The 16,745-nt window shown below is 39.3% G+C and overlaps 1 protein-coding gene and 1 long non-coding RNA gene across 3 annotated transcripts; one reads left to right on the top strand and one right to left on the bottom strand.

Moving 5' to 3' along the window:
• The first annotated feature begins 1,158 nt into the window (after window positions 1-1,158).
• Window positions 1,159-10,911, top strand: LOC146553061 (uncharacterized). 2 transcript variants are annotated; one of them, XM_085255519.1, is made up of 4 exons: window positions 1,159-1,281; window positions 3,497-3,755; window positions 7,048-7,193; window positions 7,300-7,471. In XM_085255519.1, exons 2-4 carry the CDS (start codon window positions 3,512-3,514, stop codon window positions 7,330-7,332), a joined length of 423 nt encoding a protein of 140 aa, XP_085111645.1. In that variant the 5' UTR covers window positions 1,159-1,281; window positions 3,497-3,511; the 3' UTR covers window positions 7,333-7,471. The 2 variants fall into 2 exon arrangements, with proteins under 2 accessions (XP_085111645.1, XP_085111643.1); XM_085255517.1 differs by having other exon boundaries at window positions 7,048-10,911.
• LOC146553060 (uncharacterized) lies at window positions 7,680-13,319 on the bottom strand. Its single transcript, XR_014889596.1, has 3 exons — window positions 13,217-13,319; window positions 12,465-12,579; window positions 7,680-7,801 (listed from the first exon to the last, which is right to left on the bottom strand). It is a non-coding gene; the product is annotated as an uncharacterized LOC146553060 (long non-coding RNA).
• Between the last annotated feature and the right edge of the window lie 3,426 nt (window positions 13,320-16,745).

Here is a 16,745-nt window from a genome sequence, read left to right as displayed (position 1 = left end):
CCAGAGGCAGTAGATACAGAGAAAAGAGCAGTGGCCCTAAAATTGAGCCCTGTGGGACACCACATGACAGAGGAGCAGAAGACGATTCGTAACCGAGAAGGCTGACAGAGAAAGTTCTATCTGACAAATAAGACCTAAACCAATTGAGTGCAGTGCCACCAATACCCACTACATCATGTAATCGAGAAATTAAAATATTGTGGTCTACTGTGTCAAAGGCAGCAGTTAGGTCAAGCAAGACAAGAACAACATGGTTACCAGAATCACATGCCAGAAGGATGTCATTAAAAACCCTTAGTAATGCAGATTCTGTGCTGTGAAGGGTTTTAAAACCTGACTGAAAAACCTCAAAGATTCCATTTTCATCTAGAAAATCTTTCAGTTGACTAAAAACAATTTTCTCTAAAACCTTGGAGACTAAAGGCAGCTTGGAAATAGGCCTATAGTTTGCTAAAACTGTGTGATCAAGGCCAGGTTTCTTAAGCAGTGGCTGTACTACTGCATGTTTGAAATTTGCAGGAACCACACCAGAAGACAGACTGCTGTTAATAATGTCAAGGACATACTGTTGTATACTAGGAAAAATTTCTTTAAAGAATTGTGGAGGGACAGGATCCCGTGGGGAACCTGTGGGCTTAATATGGCGAACCACATCCTCTAAAGAGGAGAGCGTCACAAGCTCAAACTGAGTGAAAACAGCAGCGCAAGGGACAGAGACAGAGGGGTCAGAGTCAGGAGCTGTGATAAGAGCCCTGATGGTGACAACCTTTTCAATAAAAAAGTTCAGAAAATCATTGCAAATCTCAGGAGAAACTTCCAAACAGACATTCAAAGGAGTATTAAGAACAGTGTCAATGGTCCTAAATAACACACGTGGGTTATGACAGTTGGAAGAAATAATATTTGCAAAATATTCCCTTTTTGCCTCTTTAACAGTGTTCTGGTAGCGATGCCAGCAGTCTTTGAGAATTTGAAATGATACATGCAGTTTATCCTTTTTCCGCCGTGAAAAAAGGTTGCTGTCGAAAAGAGCTTTGAAGCACAAAAATACAGGACTTTTTTGTGTAAGGAGGGCAGCAACACACCTTTGATGGGTCTAGTCTGCTGTAAATGCAATAGAAGAAGGAAAGCGGAAGTGACGTGACTCTTACTATTTAGCAGCGTCTTCAGTGTCCGAGAGTTTAAGGAGAGACGAACTGCAGCCGAAGAAATCTCAGAAATTGAAAAGACATCAGTGAAGAGATCAGCAGACTGTTGGATATCCGAGATAAAGTCACACAGGTGTGTAAAACGGCGTCAATGAGCTAACGCGGGAATACGACTCCTGTAGGACCCTGATCAGAGCTCAGTTTGCAGGCTCAGATCTCAAACCAGCAAGGAGCTACGAGCTGTTTATAATAGGAATAACACAAGTTTCTCTCGCTCTCTTTTTAATGAAAACCTTTCAGCCCGAAGTTCAGTGAGACACGGGAGGGGCGTGACTAGTAAAAAGGCGGCTTTACACGTTTAAATCAAAGATACGTACAGAGAAAGTGGGGCAGGTCCAGATAGTCCTGAAATACCTCCTATTATGTCTCCTTATTCTAGCTACTTTTCCTCGACCTTGAAGGAAAGCGTAACGAAGCCGATTAAAGGTGTGAATGAGAATTAATAAGCACTTTAAAAGAGAAGCACAGTTCAGAGAGCTGCAGTGACTCCAGACTGTGCAAGAGATGGACTACAAAACCCGCAGCTGGGTTCTTATAAACGAGGTTAACAAGGGGTTCAATATTCGCCATTTCAGCAATGTTTCTGTTATGTATTCAATAAATTATAATGCTGTATACGTATACATCTATACTTATATTTAATAGTCCTTTATTTATCCAGGTAAAAAAATCTCATTTCAAAGAGAGTCCTGGCATCATGGCAGCAAAACTCAAAAAACATGTACCACATAAGCACATAACAATTAAATCAAATACAATATCCTGTACAAACATGTGAAAAATATAGAGTAACAGATCATTAAGAGCAACCAGTCTAGACCAGTTAATGGCACTTGCTGGTTTCCCCTAGACTCTATAAGCAGGGAATTTACCCAATGTGTTGTATAATATGTAATATGTTATGTGATTAGGTAGAGGATCTTAGGGGGTCTTTTTGTCCCTCTCGAGGGTTACTGCCACAGGGCTTAAATCTGGAACTCTCCACCATTTGACCCTAGAACTGATGAAGCTTCTCGGATGAGAGGTGAAACGTCTTCAAGCAACTTAAAGAAGTCCAGACACTTTTCTTTCCAAGCTCCTTAGACTATAATATGTAATATAAATTTATGCAATGTCATTTATGTAAATTTGTATAGATTATATTATATCTTATATACCTATTATGATATGCTATCTTATATTACAATGTGAATTTGAAGAGAAATTTATTTTGACAGTAGTCATAACAGCAATAAAAATAATATATTACTAAAAATGACACCACTGATGGTGAAAAAACAACCACATAACAGCAGTAACCTGTTGTGTATCTCTTATGTGTTTGTGGAGATGTGCATGGCTTCAGCCCCAGGTGTCTGACCAAGGTCAGAAACGGATTCCGGATGTCATTAAATTACAGTTTTTGTTACTCTGGGAGGAAGTTATTCTCTGTAATGTGATGTGTCATTACCCAGAGCTCATGAGCGACTAATGTGGAGATGGATGCGTAGGTGAGGGTGGGACCATAAACTGATGGCTTTGCTTTTACGCTCAGCTCTCTCATCACCACAACAGACATCAATGCACTGATGTCTGTTATCGGAGAGTGGGATTATGTCTGGAACCTATCTCAGCTGTCGTAGTGCAGGAAGCTTGGTACACCCTGGACAGGTCGCCAACCTGATGCAGGGCTAACACACAGAGACAGACAACCATTCTTACTCAGATTCTTGCCTATGGGCAACCAGTCACCAATTAACCTAACCCCACTAACTGCATGCCTTTGAAATATGGGAGGAAGCTGGAGTACCCGGAGAGAACCCACATGTACCACATAAGCGATATGGGATATGTTGTCAAAAAGAGTGTGTAATTGGCACGGGTAGATGCCTCAAAGCTTTGAGTAGAGCACCAAAACTTTCTCTATTATGTTACTCTTGACAGAGTCCTCACCATAAGTGTTTACAGTGGACCTGCACATTTTGCTGTTCCTCAGTAATACTGGTATTTGATGAAACATGGCAGAACTTAAATGAACTGTCTTTTCAGTTGTGCACACTGACTGAGCTAATAATGTGAAGATAAATCCAAATGAGAATATTGCAGCTGAAAGCTTTTCACTGCTGTTGCAGTACTTGTTAATACAAAAACCCTGTAAGATGTATCTCGCAAATATTTATAAAAAAACAATCTTATCATTCCTCCACTTTATTTATCGTTTTCATATTTTGTCTCAAAACATTTGTCACATTTGTGTTTCCCTGTCATCTCATTAGTAACCTTTTTGTTGTGTCCGTTTGTCCCTCAAGACCTCCCACAACAACATGAAGTGTGAGGAAGAGGAGGGTCTGGATGACCAGCAGGTCTGTAACCAGGAGAGAAATTCCAGTCTGAACAAGCAGAGCCCAGAGCTCCCACAGATTAAAGAGGAACAGGAGGAAGTCTCCACCACTCAGGATGTAGACTCGCTTGTAGTGAAGCAGGAGGCTGAAGGAATCATCGTCTGGACTGGGGAAGAGCGGCTCAGACTACTGGATACAATCTGGAAATGTGAAAAACATGACAAAGGCATGTAATATTCTTAGTAAAAACAAATATGACTCGTGTAGGATTCCAAACGAGACACCAAATTACTTTTACTTTTAGAGGTAGAGGATGAATTTAAGAGCCAAATGCAAGTATCATTATACCTCTATTATTATACCTTTCCTAAGCTAACTCTATACTTTCTATCAGTCAGCTGATAAACTGACTTAAATTCTTAGACTGAAGAGGTGAGACTAGATTTTAATGCAGCATTTTGTCCAAACTGAATACAATTCTTTGCTTACTGAAGCTGAATCATTTTTAAATTCTTTATATTTACCCACAAATGTTGCTAAAAGTTTAGAAAGAAACAATCTTGAGAATGTAAATAATGCTACAACCCAAAAATAACATAAAATGGAACTTAATTTATTCCCAGTTAGATGTTTGTGCTCAGTAAACAGAGATGGGCAATAACACGTTACTATAATCCGATTACTTTTTCAAGTAATCAAGTAAGGGATTACTATTGCAAAAAAGGTAATTAGATTACTGTTACGTAAGCACGCTGCGCTACTGCGTTACTATAACCGTGATTTATTTATTTATTTATTATTTTGCAAGAGTGTCTCATGACAATGACGTAAGCGAGTGTGACGTTTGTGGCAACAGCTGTGTGCAGATCAACAATGGATAATATATCGAGTGCAGGAGAGAGTATGAGCATGCAGCGTTTGAAACGTGGAAGTACTGACCTTACTTACTAAAAAGTGACAAAAACATTAGCGTACGCTTTGCACTGCGTGGGAAGAAAACTTCTTTTTACAGCGAAAAAACCCCATAAACTTCCAAGAAAGCACCCAGTACACTACCACGTAATGGGAAATTCAGAGAAACTCGCGGATTCTTCCACTGACCGCTGCGGCACACCTGCACCACTTGCATTTATTTGAAAGACTCAGTACAAACACAAAAAATATTATATTTTTATGTGCTGGAAGGTGCAGAAAATAGGTTTAAATGTTAAAACAATTTTTTTTCCAGTCAGAGAATGTTGAATATAATTACATTTTTGCTTGATGCATAAAGTTAAAAGATTAAAACTAATAAAACAAGTTTTAAAAAGAGACTTTTCCTTTTGATTACATTTTGTATGCTGGATTATGCAGAAAAAGTAGAATTGGGCTGAAAGATCTATCGCTTCATCACCTATTCAGGTTGTAAATCATGTTTTTAAAAAGTAACTAAGTAATTAATTACTTTTGAAAATAAGTAATCAGTAAAGTAACGGGATTACTTTTTGGGGAAGTAGTCAGTAATTAGTTACTGACTACTTTTTTCAAGTAACTTGACCAACACTGTCAGTAAACATAGTAAAAACATTGTTACTGCCTTGAAAACTCCAAGGATAGGAAATGTAATTCCAGCGAAAATAGGACAAGATTCAAATATTTTAATAACAAACAATAAAATGTTATGTTGCGTAGATAAATATTTTTTGTTTAATTCATCTTTTAACTTTTGAATTTTTGTTCAAAATTCTTTTTTTTTTTTTTTGGAGTTAGTTTTATTCAAGTAAAACATCATTCAGTTTTGGTCATAATTTAGACATTTAAATTGTTTTAGTCTAGTTTAAGTTAACTAAATATCATAAAACTTTCATAGACAAAATCTAAAGTTGATTTAATTGACTAAACAATAAAGTGGTTTGTTGGGTTTTTACTGAAGAGTGTTGCTCCACGTGGTTTGCAAAGCATCTTATTTTCATTGACATTATATCTGAAATGTCTCTGTGCATGTACTCTTCTCTGCTTCCTAAATGTTGAGATTTCGTCACATTTTGATTAGAAACTGGAGGTATGGGAGTTGGCTAAACCCACTCTCCGAACCTGTTTACCAGGTGCAGATTAAATGTGCACATCTAACGTCACTGCACAAGAAGATTACTTCTGATTGGATCACTTACAAACTTGTCCAGCCTTTCTAAACAAATGACATTGTTCTGATTGGATTGGAGAGCATTCACACTGTGTGCATAAATGCTTAACAGCTCTTTCATGTGGTGAACAAAATATGGGTTTGATCACTGCGTGCTGTAATGTGATCATATGCCTCCATCTTGACAGTGTAAAACTTTAGGTTCTGCAGCTCTTGGAATAAATATAAAATTTTCACCAAGTGCTATTTTATATCTATTTAATCAAATACAAAAATGTATATTTCTAAATATAATCATAGTAGTCCTAACCAACTGGTATAGTAGTGGTGGACAAGCAGAGGACAATGGCCATAGTAATAAAGGTAGATAATACCAAGTGATAGCAACATCAGGATGAAGGAGAACGAGAAGCTTTGAGAAGCTGAAACATTGGTCTCAGTGGTAATGGAAGCACTCTGTGCAGTGACCTTCAAGCTAGGCGAGTGGCTCCCCGGAACAACATCCAAGATCTCTGTCCAGAACAATGCAGTCAAACATTGTTTGAACAGCGTATTTTGGCCATATCATAATTTTATGCATATTTTTAAACTTTGAGCTGTATAAACTTGAGTGCTTATTGGACTTAAGCATATCAGGTGATGTTTATTTGCGTAATGAGTGAAGGCGTGGTCTAAGGATGTCACCACTTTATAGAAATGTGTGCATAATTTTTAGGCAGCTTCTCTTCCTCAGGCAAAATGGGCCAAAAGAGAAATTTAAAAGACTCTTAAAACTCAAAAAATGTGTCCGGTCTTTCAGAGGGATGCAGCACTTTTGAAATTGCTCAAATATTGGGGCGTGACCACAGGACCATCAAACATTTTGTTGCAAAGATTTTTTTTTTTTTTTTAGAAGGCACTTTCTTCAAGCAGTGGTACGGGAAAAATCTGCATCTTTCAAGAAGACCATGAATTTTATGCAGGACAATCGCATGCATCGAAGTATTCCACTGAATGGCTAGCCTTAAGGATGAAAAAATAATGACATGGCCCCCTTCCTCACCGGACCTAAAGCCTATTGAGAGCCTGTGGGCCCTGCTTAAATGGGAGATTTACAGGATGGGAAAACAATACACCTCTCTGAACAGTGTCTGGGATGCTGTGGTTGCTGCTGCACAAGCGGTTGGTCATCAACAGATTAAGACGCTGACAGACTCCATGAATTGAAGGGTTATGACAGTTATTGAAAAGAAGGGTGGTTATATTGGTCACTGATTTTTATTTATTTATTTATTAATTTTTTGACACGGCAGAAATGTTTATATGTAAATTTTGAGTTGTTTTATTATTTTCATATGTTTAAAGTGAAAATAATCTTTTATCAGATGCGTTTTTTCTATTATGTTTGTCCCTTCAGACTTCCTGCAACAACATGTCTGTAAGCAAGAGGAGGATCTGGATGACCAGCAAGTTTTTAACCAGGGGGGCAACTTGAGTCTTGACCAGGAGGACCCAGAGCTTCCACAGATTAAAGAGGAACCAGAGGAACTCTGCACTAGTCAGGTGCTTGTGCTGAAGGTCGAGACTGATACCTTTATGGTGACTTCTACTTATGAGGAACCTGAACCAAACAGTGACCAGCTTCTTTCTTACAACTCTCCTGAACCAGAAAGTCGAGATGAGGATGAAAGTGAGCATGTAGACTCAGGATCAAAAAGAAATGCAAAGCCTGAGAAGAGAGGACATCACAGAAACAGTAACACAGCAGACGGCTGTCCTGTGTCAGAGAGTCAGTGTGGAACTGACACAAGTAAAAAGTCTTTAAAATGTGACACTTGTGGAAAAACCTTTGAATATAAATACAAACTGACAAAACACCAGAGAGTCCACACAGGTGAGAAGCCACATTCTTGTAGCACTTGTGGAAAAATTTTTAGTTACATGTCTGCGTTAAAAACTCACATGAGAAGTCACACAGGTGAGAAGCCATATTCTTGTAGCATATGTGGAAAAATATTTAGTTACCTGTCTGCATTAAAAACTCACATGAGAAGTCACACAGGTGAGAAACCACATTGTTGTAGCACATGCGGGAAAAGGTTCAGTGATCTGATGAACTTGAAATCTCATATAAGAGTCCATACTGGTGAGAAGCCATATTCCTGTAGCACCTGTGGAAAAAGATACAGTGATAGGACGAACTTGAAAACTCACATGAGAATTCACACAGGTGAGAAGCCATATTCCTGTAACCTCTGTGGTAAAAGATACAGTGATAGGACAAACTTGAAAACTCACATGAGAACGCACACAGGTGAAAAGCCATATTTCTGTAGCACCTGTGCGAAAAGATTCACTTATAGGATACAGTTGAGAAGACACATGAAAATCCATGTTTGTTAAAAGCTTCCTTCTTAGATAATGTTTGAAAGCTGTTAGGTGGAACAGTTTAATAGTGGAGCACATGTTCATGAGGAACCAAATCACTTCAAAGCCTGAAGGAAGCGCTCATACCATTTTCAGGTCAATATGGTATATATCCTGTCTAGAATAGTAATTAACTCTACTCTCTGAATTGTTTATTCCAATTATTAGCCTTTTTTTTGTATAAGGAAAACACTGATTTTACAGCCATCCATCCCTTTTATGGCACTTTTCCAGGGCCAAATGTTAGGGCAGTCTAGGCAGAGAATTATAGACATCACTCATCCCGACAACCTGCTTCAGCTCATTTGGGGGACACCAAGGCATTAGGTTCTAGGTTAGCGATAATATATAATTTCTGTAGTGTGGCCCGGGTCTGCCCTTGGGCCCCTTTGTGTTGGAACACCTCACCTAGGAAAAGCTCAGGAGGCATCCTATTCAGATGTCTGAGCCACCTCAATTGGCTGCATGCCACATTATTTTTATTATTTAAGTCGTGTACATAGAACAAGATACAAAGCCTTAAAACGTGTTAAAAACACAACAGCCTTGATAAACATGGAGCAGTTAGGATCTAAAAGCAGGGTTCATCACGTCATCACTTAAAGACCAGATGACAACAAGCCAGATACCCCATGCTCCTATGAGGATAAAGAGCTGGACCTGAACCTGTGGTTCGATTAACACAGTCATTTCTCTTGTACCCTGGCATAGATCTTTCCAGGAGTCAGAATAATGTGTTGCCTCTGTAATTGGAGCACATCTTCCAGTCCCCCCTTCTTAGGCTACCACTCCAGTCAGAGTTGTAGCCTTAGATTGAAAAAGCAGAGAGGTGTGTCAGCCAAGAAAGTGCCACAACATTCAGAGTGTTGAGAAACTCATGGTGAATCTCATCCACCCCAGCAGCCCTGCCACCAAGGAGTTGTTTAACTACCTCAATGACCTCAGCCCCAGTTACGGGCAAGTCATCCCCCTAGTTTCCAGACTCTACTTCATGTACAGAAAGCATGTCAGTGGGATTCAGAAAATCCTTCAGGTTGTCTATTTCTTGTTTCCTCAGTTCAAGTCAGCAGCACCCCACCCATACTATACACCATATGAGTACAGCACCACTTTGCCCTCCTGAGTCACTTGGTAGTTTGCCAGAATCTCTTTGAGGGAGATCAAAAGTCTTGTTTCATGGATTAACCAGACTCCTGCACCAGAGATTTTGTTTCAGCTTCTTCCAGAGCCACACTCTGCTTGGCCCAGTGGAATCTGTTTCCTTTGGAATCCCACAGGATAACCACAGGAGCTCTTTCAGTTTGACAACTCCCTTCACCTTGGTTATTCACCATCTGTACAGGGATTACCCCATAACAGGCAACTCCCAGCCATAGCTCTGTGCAGGTGCCTCAACAGTGAAGGTGCAGAACATGGTCCACTCAGACTCAATGTGCCCAGGCTTCCTCAGAAAACTGCTACTTGATCCATCTCACCACCAGGTGGTGATCAGTTGGCAGCTCTGTTCCTCTATTCACTCATGTGTCCAAGACCACCAATAAAACATTGACAAAATCTATCCTTGACCTTTGACCTGGGGTGTCCTAGTACCACATGCACTTATGCAAATAACTTATGCTCAGACATGGTGGTTGGCACAAAAGTCCAGTGACAAAACATCACAAAAAATCACACCCCTCTAATGTTCATGTCTACATGATATTGCACACTAAAGTCTAAAAATAGGAAAATAAATTGTCCAGATGTGTCACTTTCCAGCACCCCACCTACTGACTTTAATAAAGCTGGATATTCTGAACTGTCATTCACCTATAATCAGGACCAGGACCTGTTCCCTGACCCAAAGGTGCAGGGGAAAAGACACACTCGTCCACTGGGAAAACCCTATTGTACAGACAGTGAACTTGGTGGGATATTAGTATACCCATCCCTGCCTGTTGCCTTTCTGTGTATGGGGAATCTAGAGTTTGGAAGAGTCTGGAACGTCTCCAGCGCCTGAGCCATGCATTCAGGTGAACCTTACTATGTCTATATCCAGTCCCTCTCAATCTCATGCACTAGCTCAGATTTATGTCCTACCAGAGAGGTGACATTCTATTTGTCAACTTCAGTTTTCCTACCATGAGCCAGGGTTACAACTCCTGGAGCCTCTGCCCTTCACTGCGACCCAAAATGCATTGCACCCGCCCTCTACAGTGCTTTCTGCAGGTGCGGAGTCTGCAAGAGCCCCATGGGTTAAGGCGTGCCCACCAGGTGTTCTCTCTTAAGCCTCCTCCCTAGGCCTGGCATAGGGATAGGCACCAGTATCCATGTCCTGGGCAGGGTGAACTGGTCCCTTGTTTTTCCTTGCTTCAAAGGGGTCACCTAAATCGCTCATCGCTGGCCCCTCACACAGGGACAATTTGCCTGGGAGACCCTACCAGGGTCAAGCCTCTGACATCATAGCCACTGTGATCACTGGGACAAACAAGCCCGGCTAATTTTACATTTGTCTGTATTTGTACTTTTGTTATTCTTTTAAGTTGTAGAGGTGATACTAAAAACATATAAAACAGCTTAAAACAGCTGTAGATTGAAGTTCTTAATCGTTTTTACTAAACTAAGCTTTGTTGTACAAAATAAAGCATGAATTTTATTTGGCTTGTTGCTTTTGTTTAATAGCCTAGATTTCTCTGTCATTCAATAAAGAGGTTTTACTACACAGGAGTAGAAGCTGTAAATTGACACACACAAGACAAATAATATTGAGTCATTATCAATTCATATGTTGTGATGTAGGCTTAAATTTCAATATGCACTTAAAAGTTATGTTTATAAAGTTTACATAAAACCTTAAATAAATCTTTTTGAGACCAACTCTTTTTCTGAACTGTGATCTCTAAGACAGGTGTGTCCAAACGTTTTGCAAAGAAGGTCAGATTTGGTGAGGTGAAAATGTGTCGGGGCCCACCATTCAGCCTGACATTCTTTGAACCATTAGTATTAAATGCAAATTACGTATTGAAATGTTTTTTTAATTTGAAAATGGCATAGTTATCATGTCTTCACATAAACACAAATAAATTCAAACAAGTTTTTATCCACATACAATAAAGAAAAAGTCTATCTGGGGAAAAAAAAACTTCAGGAAGATTAAACGTATCTGAGTTTGTTTTTAATATTAAATATTATTCACTATTAAATGCTCCCTGTAAACTGCTGGATTCAAAACGTGAGCACAGGCATATTGTAACAGTGACTGAATCAGTGGATCACTCGCTCTTCTTTTTTTTAAACTGACAATCAAAGAACAAATATATATTATTTGATTTTGAATTGCCTATCAAAAGGAAATAGTACTTGTTTTGATTATTTCAATTTTAGATTTGGATCAAAAATATGAAATATAAAAAAGGGCTGCTGGAACAAATTTAATTTTAAAATTCAATTTGTCTGCTTTACGAGACCTGGTTTCATTGTCCATTGGAAAATTAAAGAATTAATGATACACTGATTGAAAAGAGTCTGTGCATATTCAAAATTGGGGTTTTGATCATCAGAAAAAAGAATAGAAGTATGAAATAAATTCGCTGATATTTTAGAATTTATTCACCTCAGAAGACCAAACCAATAGCCTGCATTAATTTGAAGGGTGATACAGAGATCTCAATTACATTGAAAAAGCCAGGTCTTACTCAAAGACAGTGGTTTTATGTTACAGAGGTGACAGTCGGTTAGTCTTTATCTCTATTTTAAGAATAATTTCTCACACAGTACTCTGTAGTAGTAGTAGTAGTAATAATAATAATAATAATTTATTATTGCACTTTATTTGTGGGCACCTTTACTCAAGGTCCTTACAAAGCATAGAAGACAAACTCATTCTCAGGATCATGTTATCTTCGGACTCTACTGCAGAAGAGTATCAAATAAGTTTTCGCAAAATCCGCAGACAGTTACTGCTTGGTTTCTTTAGGAGTATGAAACTGTGATTTACTGTTTACTTCTGTCAGATCAGTAACACCATCTGAGCCGGTTCTAGACAGGCGAGGGGGCAGAGAGAAATGTGAATATTAACAAAACTTTAAAAAGTAGGCCAAGTTACAAAGAAAAAGGCAATAAATCAAGTCTTGAAAAATAAAACTGAAAAATAGAAATACAGAATAAAAAAAAATCTCCATCCAGATCTTTACAACCAACAACATAAAATCTATCTTAATTAAATGGCCTAATTCTCAAATAAATTTGCAAAATAAAGTATGAATAAAATAAGACATTCATTTCATGGAAACTCAAATTAACAGAGTCACATTAAACGCACATCATTGCCTGCCGTAGCGTTCTTCACAGCTGCACTTCACCTTAAAGGTAGGTTGATAAATTGCATTTAGCTTAACCACAATACTTTCACATGTGTTCTTTATATACCTGAGTCCAGCTTCAAGGCGGTGGCAAGAGTCAAAACCTGCGGTCCACCCACTTTAGGCACAGTCCGTGTTGAGCGTTACTTCCGCTACACCAAGTTTAAAACAAAGTCTCGCAACTAAAGGAAAAATTAAAAAAATATTTAAAACAAATACAAAATTAAAACATTAAAATAATTCACTGTCAGTTACATTGTGACGATAGAGATTGGCTGCATAATTTTGCTCTGCTCTGATTTGCATACTAACAGTGCTGGGGTGAGTGGGGCAGCCTGCGCACAGAGCACGGAGGGAAACAACTAACAAGACATGAAACCCATTATCTCATCATTATCTTTATGAGACCCGCGATGTAAAATGAGACAGTGCTTAACTTGAATCATTGGGAGGGCGCTAGTACAAGTTTCCGACTAGCCTGCCGGAAACACAATGAAGAAGAAGAAGAAGAAAAACGGAAGTGACGCGGTGTTATCGCTGTTCGGCGCAGTAGAATTTACGGAGAGACTTGGTGCAGCAGGCGATGAAATCTAAAACCTTACTAAAGCTCGATGAAGAAATCATCCGTGAATGCAGACTATTGGATATCTGAGATAACAGGTATGTAAAACTGTCATGTTAAAAGATCCTCTACGAAACGTGTATCCTACGTCTTTCCCTGCAGGACTTATGAACGACAACCACTGGTAAAAAAGAACGCTTGAGCACAAAGGCGGGAGTTTTAAAGAAAAGCGAAGATATGTTTTTAGATTTACTCACCGTCTACTATGGCGTTATTTTTGTGCCACTCGTCTGAGCGCACGTAAAAAGAATTTGCCAGCACGAGTGTTGCTTTTTGAGGATAAACTTTTTTTGAGCGAAGAAAGGCTAACTTTTAGCGAACAAAATTCACTGCTGCGTGCAAAAACTTATTTCAGTGTTTGCTTTTATCCATTTACACAGCCCCTCGCTCAGTATTTGCTTTTGCTCAGATCTCTGCGGACCTGCAGATCTGTAAGGCCAAGGGACTGTGCGCACCGCGCTCCCCCAATAACAGGAAGTAGTGTGGAGACAAAGCACGCAACGGAATTGAAAACGTAGAAAAAGAGAAAAAAACATTTGTTTTTACCCAGTTACATAATTTACATTTCGCCATTTGTGTGTGTGTGTGTGTGTGTGCGTGCGTGCGTGCGTGCGCGCGCGCCACACACATGTGTGAAGGGGTTGTATTGTGATGTGGATATGTGGGGTAAACGACTATCTTTGAGCAGAAATGTCTAAACCGGTGAGGTGATTTCAGTAGGCACATGATGGGCTGAGCCAGGGTCTCCCAATGCTTTCACACAAAATCTCTTATGATAATGACCCATAGCCTTTTTTTTTCACACCATGGCTTGTCAATGATCATTGACTCACTTAAGTAGTCCCTAAAGTGGGTCAACGATCCTCTTAATGGACAGCTCCCACTAGGTTTTAAATACCTGGGACTAAGGCTGGGCCATATCATACCATTCACGGTAATACTGGTATAATGTTGGGCAACGTTAAGAAGCTGCAACTGAATTCTGGTTGTGTTTACTGACCTCGAAACGATTTTATGTGGTACACGGCGCTCGAAAATGTGTCAAATGTTTTAGTACAACTTTGCTAAGCTATGAACCCGCTTGATGGATTGTCGAAGCATTACGGCATCGTAAGCAGGAGCCTTGTGGAGTGATACGTGCTGTGCTTCACAATGGGCGATGTATTGAGTTTTAAAATATATCGATATATTTTTATATGAGATGTGACAATATCGTTTATATCAATTAGGGCTGGGCGATATATCGAGTTTTTTAAAAATATCGATATATTTTCATACGAGATATAAGATGTGACAATATCGTTTATATCGATATAGTCTATGTTACGTTGTGGAGCCGCAGGTTTGCCTCTCTTTCGTCCACTTTTGTCTCTACGAAACGTTACTCGGCCTCGCCTCTCCTTCACTGAACACAACTCCGCCTCCCCCATAGCTTCACCTGCAGGCAATGACAAGATGAAAGCGGAAAATCTCCGTTAGCGAGTTACCGCGGATCGCCCCGTGCGTGGGGCTGGACGGCGTCAACGCGTTAGCGAGTTAACCGCGCTAACGACATGCAGCCCGAAGGGGCTGCACGGCCTAAAATCCTTTCATTTTCTCAAAACTCGACAGTGCGCCTTATGTATGAATTCTGGTTGTGCTTACTGACCGCGAACCGATTTTATGTGGTGCACAGCGCTCAGCAATCTGTCAAAAAATGTTTTAATATGACTTTGCTAAGCTAAGGAGCTGCACCGCTTGATGGAGCCGCCTCGCGGAGTGATACGTACTGTGCTTCAACGTAATATTACCGTACTGTGTGTGTATAAGGACCACAAATGGCACCTGTTCAGAGACGTGGTGCAGCTGTGAAATCTGTCTCTTTGTTATTATGCTCAGCTTCTATTAGTTTACATTTTGACTGCACAATTGTGAGCTTTTTGTTATGCACAAAAACAACATTGTTTTCTTTTATTTATGGACCATGATTATTTAATAAATGCTGATAATTTATTTATGAGTAATTTCTTCATGTACATCTACGCTGTATGTAAAGAAAATGCCCGTGTGACATCTGGGACACAGTGTGACTAAGAACTCTCTTTTTGTTCTTAACTTATGGCTTTTTTAAAAAAAATATTGAGATATATATCTTATATCATCATCCAGCTAAAAAATATCGAGATATGAATTTTGGGTCATATCGCCCAGCCCTAATATCAATGTAGTCAATGTTACTTGAGCCGCAAATTTGGCTCTCTTAGGGCTGGGCGATATGGCCTAAAATCCATATTGCGGTACTCCATCCCCTTCAGGTCCCAAAGTCAAAGGAACACTGAGAGTTAAAAACAGTCTAAATTCTTTCATCTTTAATAAAATGATCAGCGTTGCTGCTTTACCGGGTGTAACAATTAAGTTACACCATGAAAACAGAAGTTATTAAATTTAACGGAGTTACAAGTTAACTGGAAGTTAGCTCGCTAGTTTCCACCTAAACATGACATGACATATTCTGACTGAGAGATTTTTGAAACTAATTAAAACGTACAGCTCTGCTACCACTTCCAACATAAATGAAGACAGAAAACTAAGCATTATTATTTAATAAATGCTGATAATTTATTTCTGAGTATTTATTTCTTGTACATCTGTGCTGTATGTTAATAAAAGTGCCTGTGTGAGATTTGGGACGCAGTTTTGACTAAGAACTCTCTTTTTGTTCTTACTTTATGGCTTTAAAAAATATCGAGATATATATATCGTATATCGCCATCCAGCTAAAGAATATCGAGATATGAATTTTGGGTCATATCGCCCAGTCTTACTTGAACATAATATTACCGTATTGTGTCTGTATAACCTCTTTTTGCGTTTTGTGGATATTATACATGGTTATGCTGAGGATATGTCGGCTAATTTCCACTGGAAATGCCTTTTGGTGAAACTGTCAGCAAGGAATTTGCATTTGCACTGTTAAATTTTTATATAACTTTAACGCACATAAAAACAGCTGCTTGTTTAAGTGAAAATACATTGATGGTTTTTTTTTTTTTTTTTTGCACTAATAAAGTTGTGAGCAACATGCTCACAGTGTACAGACTTGCTAGAATATATTTGCTCAGATGTGCCTTCACATCTGTCATCATATTAGTAACCTTCTTGTTATGTCCCCTTATCATTTAAGATCCCTTACAGCAATATGAAGTGTGAGGAAGAGGAGAGTCTGAATGACCCGCAGGTCCATAACCAGGAGAGGAACTTTGGTCTGAGCGAGGATGGTCCAGAACCACAGATTAAAGAGGAACAGGAGGAAGTCTGCACCGGTCAGGAAATAGCGAAGGTTATAGTGAAGCAGGAGTCTGAAGAAATCTTCGTCTGGACCGGGAAAGAGCGGTTCAGAGTCCTGGATAACATTTGGAAACGTGAGGAAGACTTGCACTGCACAGGTATATAAAACTTAAAACAGTCTTAATAGGGAAAATATGATTGATGTAGGATCATGTAGTGGATATATAGTGCATTTACCTCTTGGTTGAGCCCAGGCTCATAGTCAGGCTCACCTTAACCCGAGAACGCTTTTTCACTGTTTACAACAGTGTGTGAAATATACTGACTACACTTATACGGTTTTAACAAAATAATGAGCCAGCAGGCACGGCCCCTTCTGCTTATTGTGTTATGACAAAAATTTACATCATCGGGACCCAAGCAGACCTTAGAAAGCATTAGAAATATACAGCCCACACT

This window comes from Mchenga conophoros, linkage group LG18 (genome assembly GCF_057382185.1).
Source record: "Mchenga conophoros isolate Kocher_MC1m ecotype Shallow Benthic linkage group LG18, M_conophoros_male_GT1.1, whole genome shotgun sequence".
NCBI lineage: Eukaryota > Metazoa > Chordata > Actinopteri > Cichliformes > Cichlidae > Mchenga > Mchenga conophoros.
This window is presented reverse-complemented; position numbering and strand designations above follow the sequence as displayed.

Excerpts from the sequence above, each read along its gene's own strand:
- LOC146553061 (XM_085255517.1), top strand. The coding sequence starts at position 3,512 with ATGAAGTGTGAGGAAGAGGAGGGTCTGGATGACCAGCAGGTCTGTAAC. Across the intron at positions 3,756-7,047 it reads ATGTGAAAAACATGACAAAG|ACTTCCTGCAACAACATGTC; the intron begins GCATGTAATATT and ends TTGTCCCTTCAG.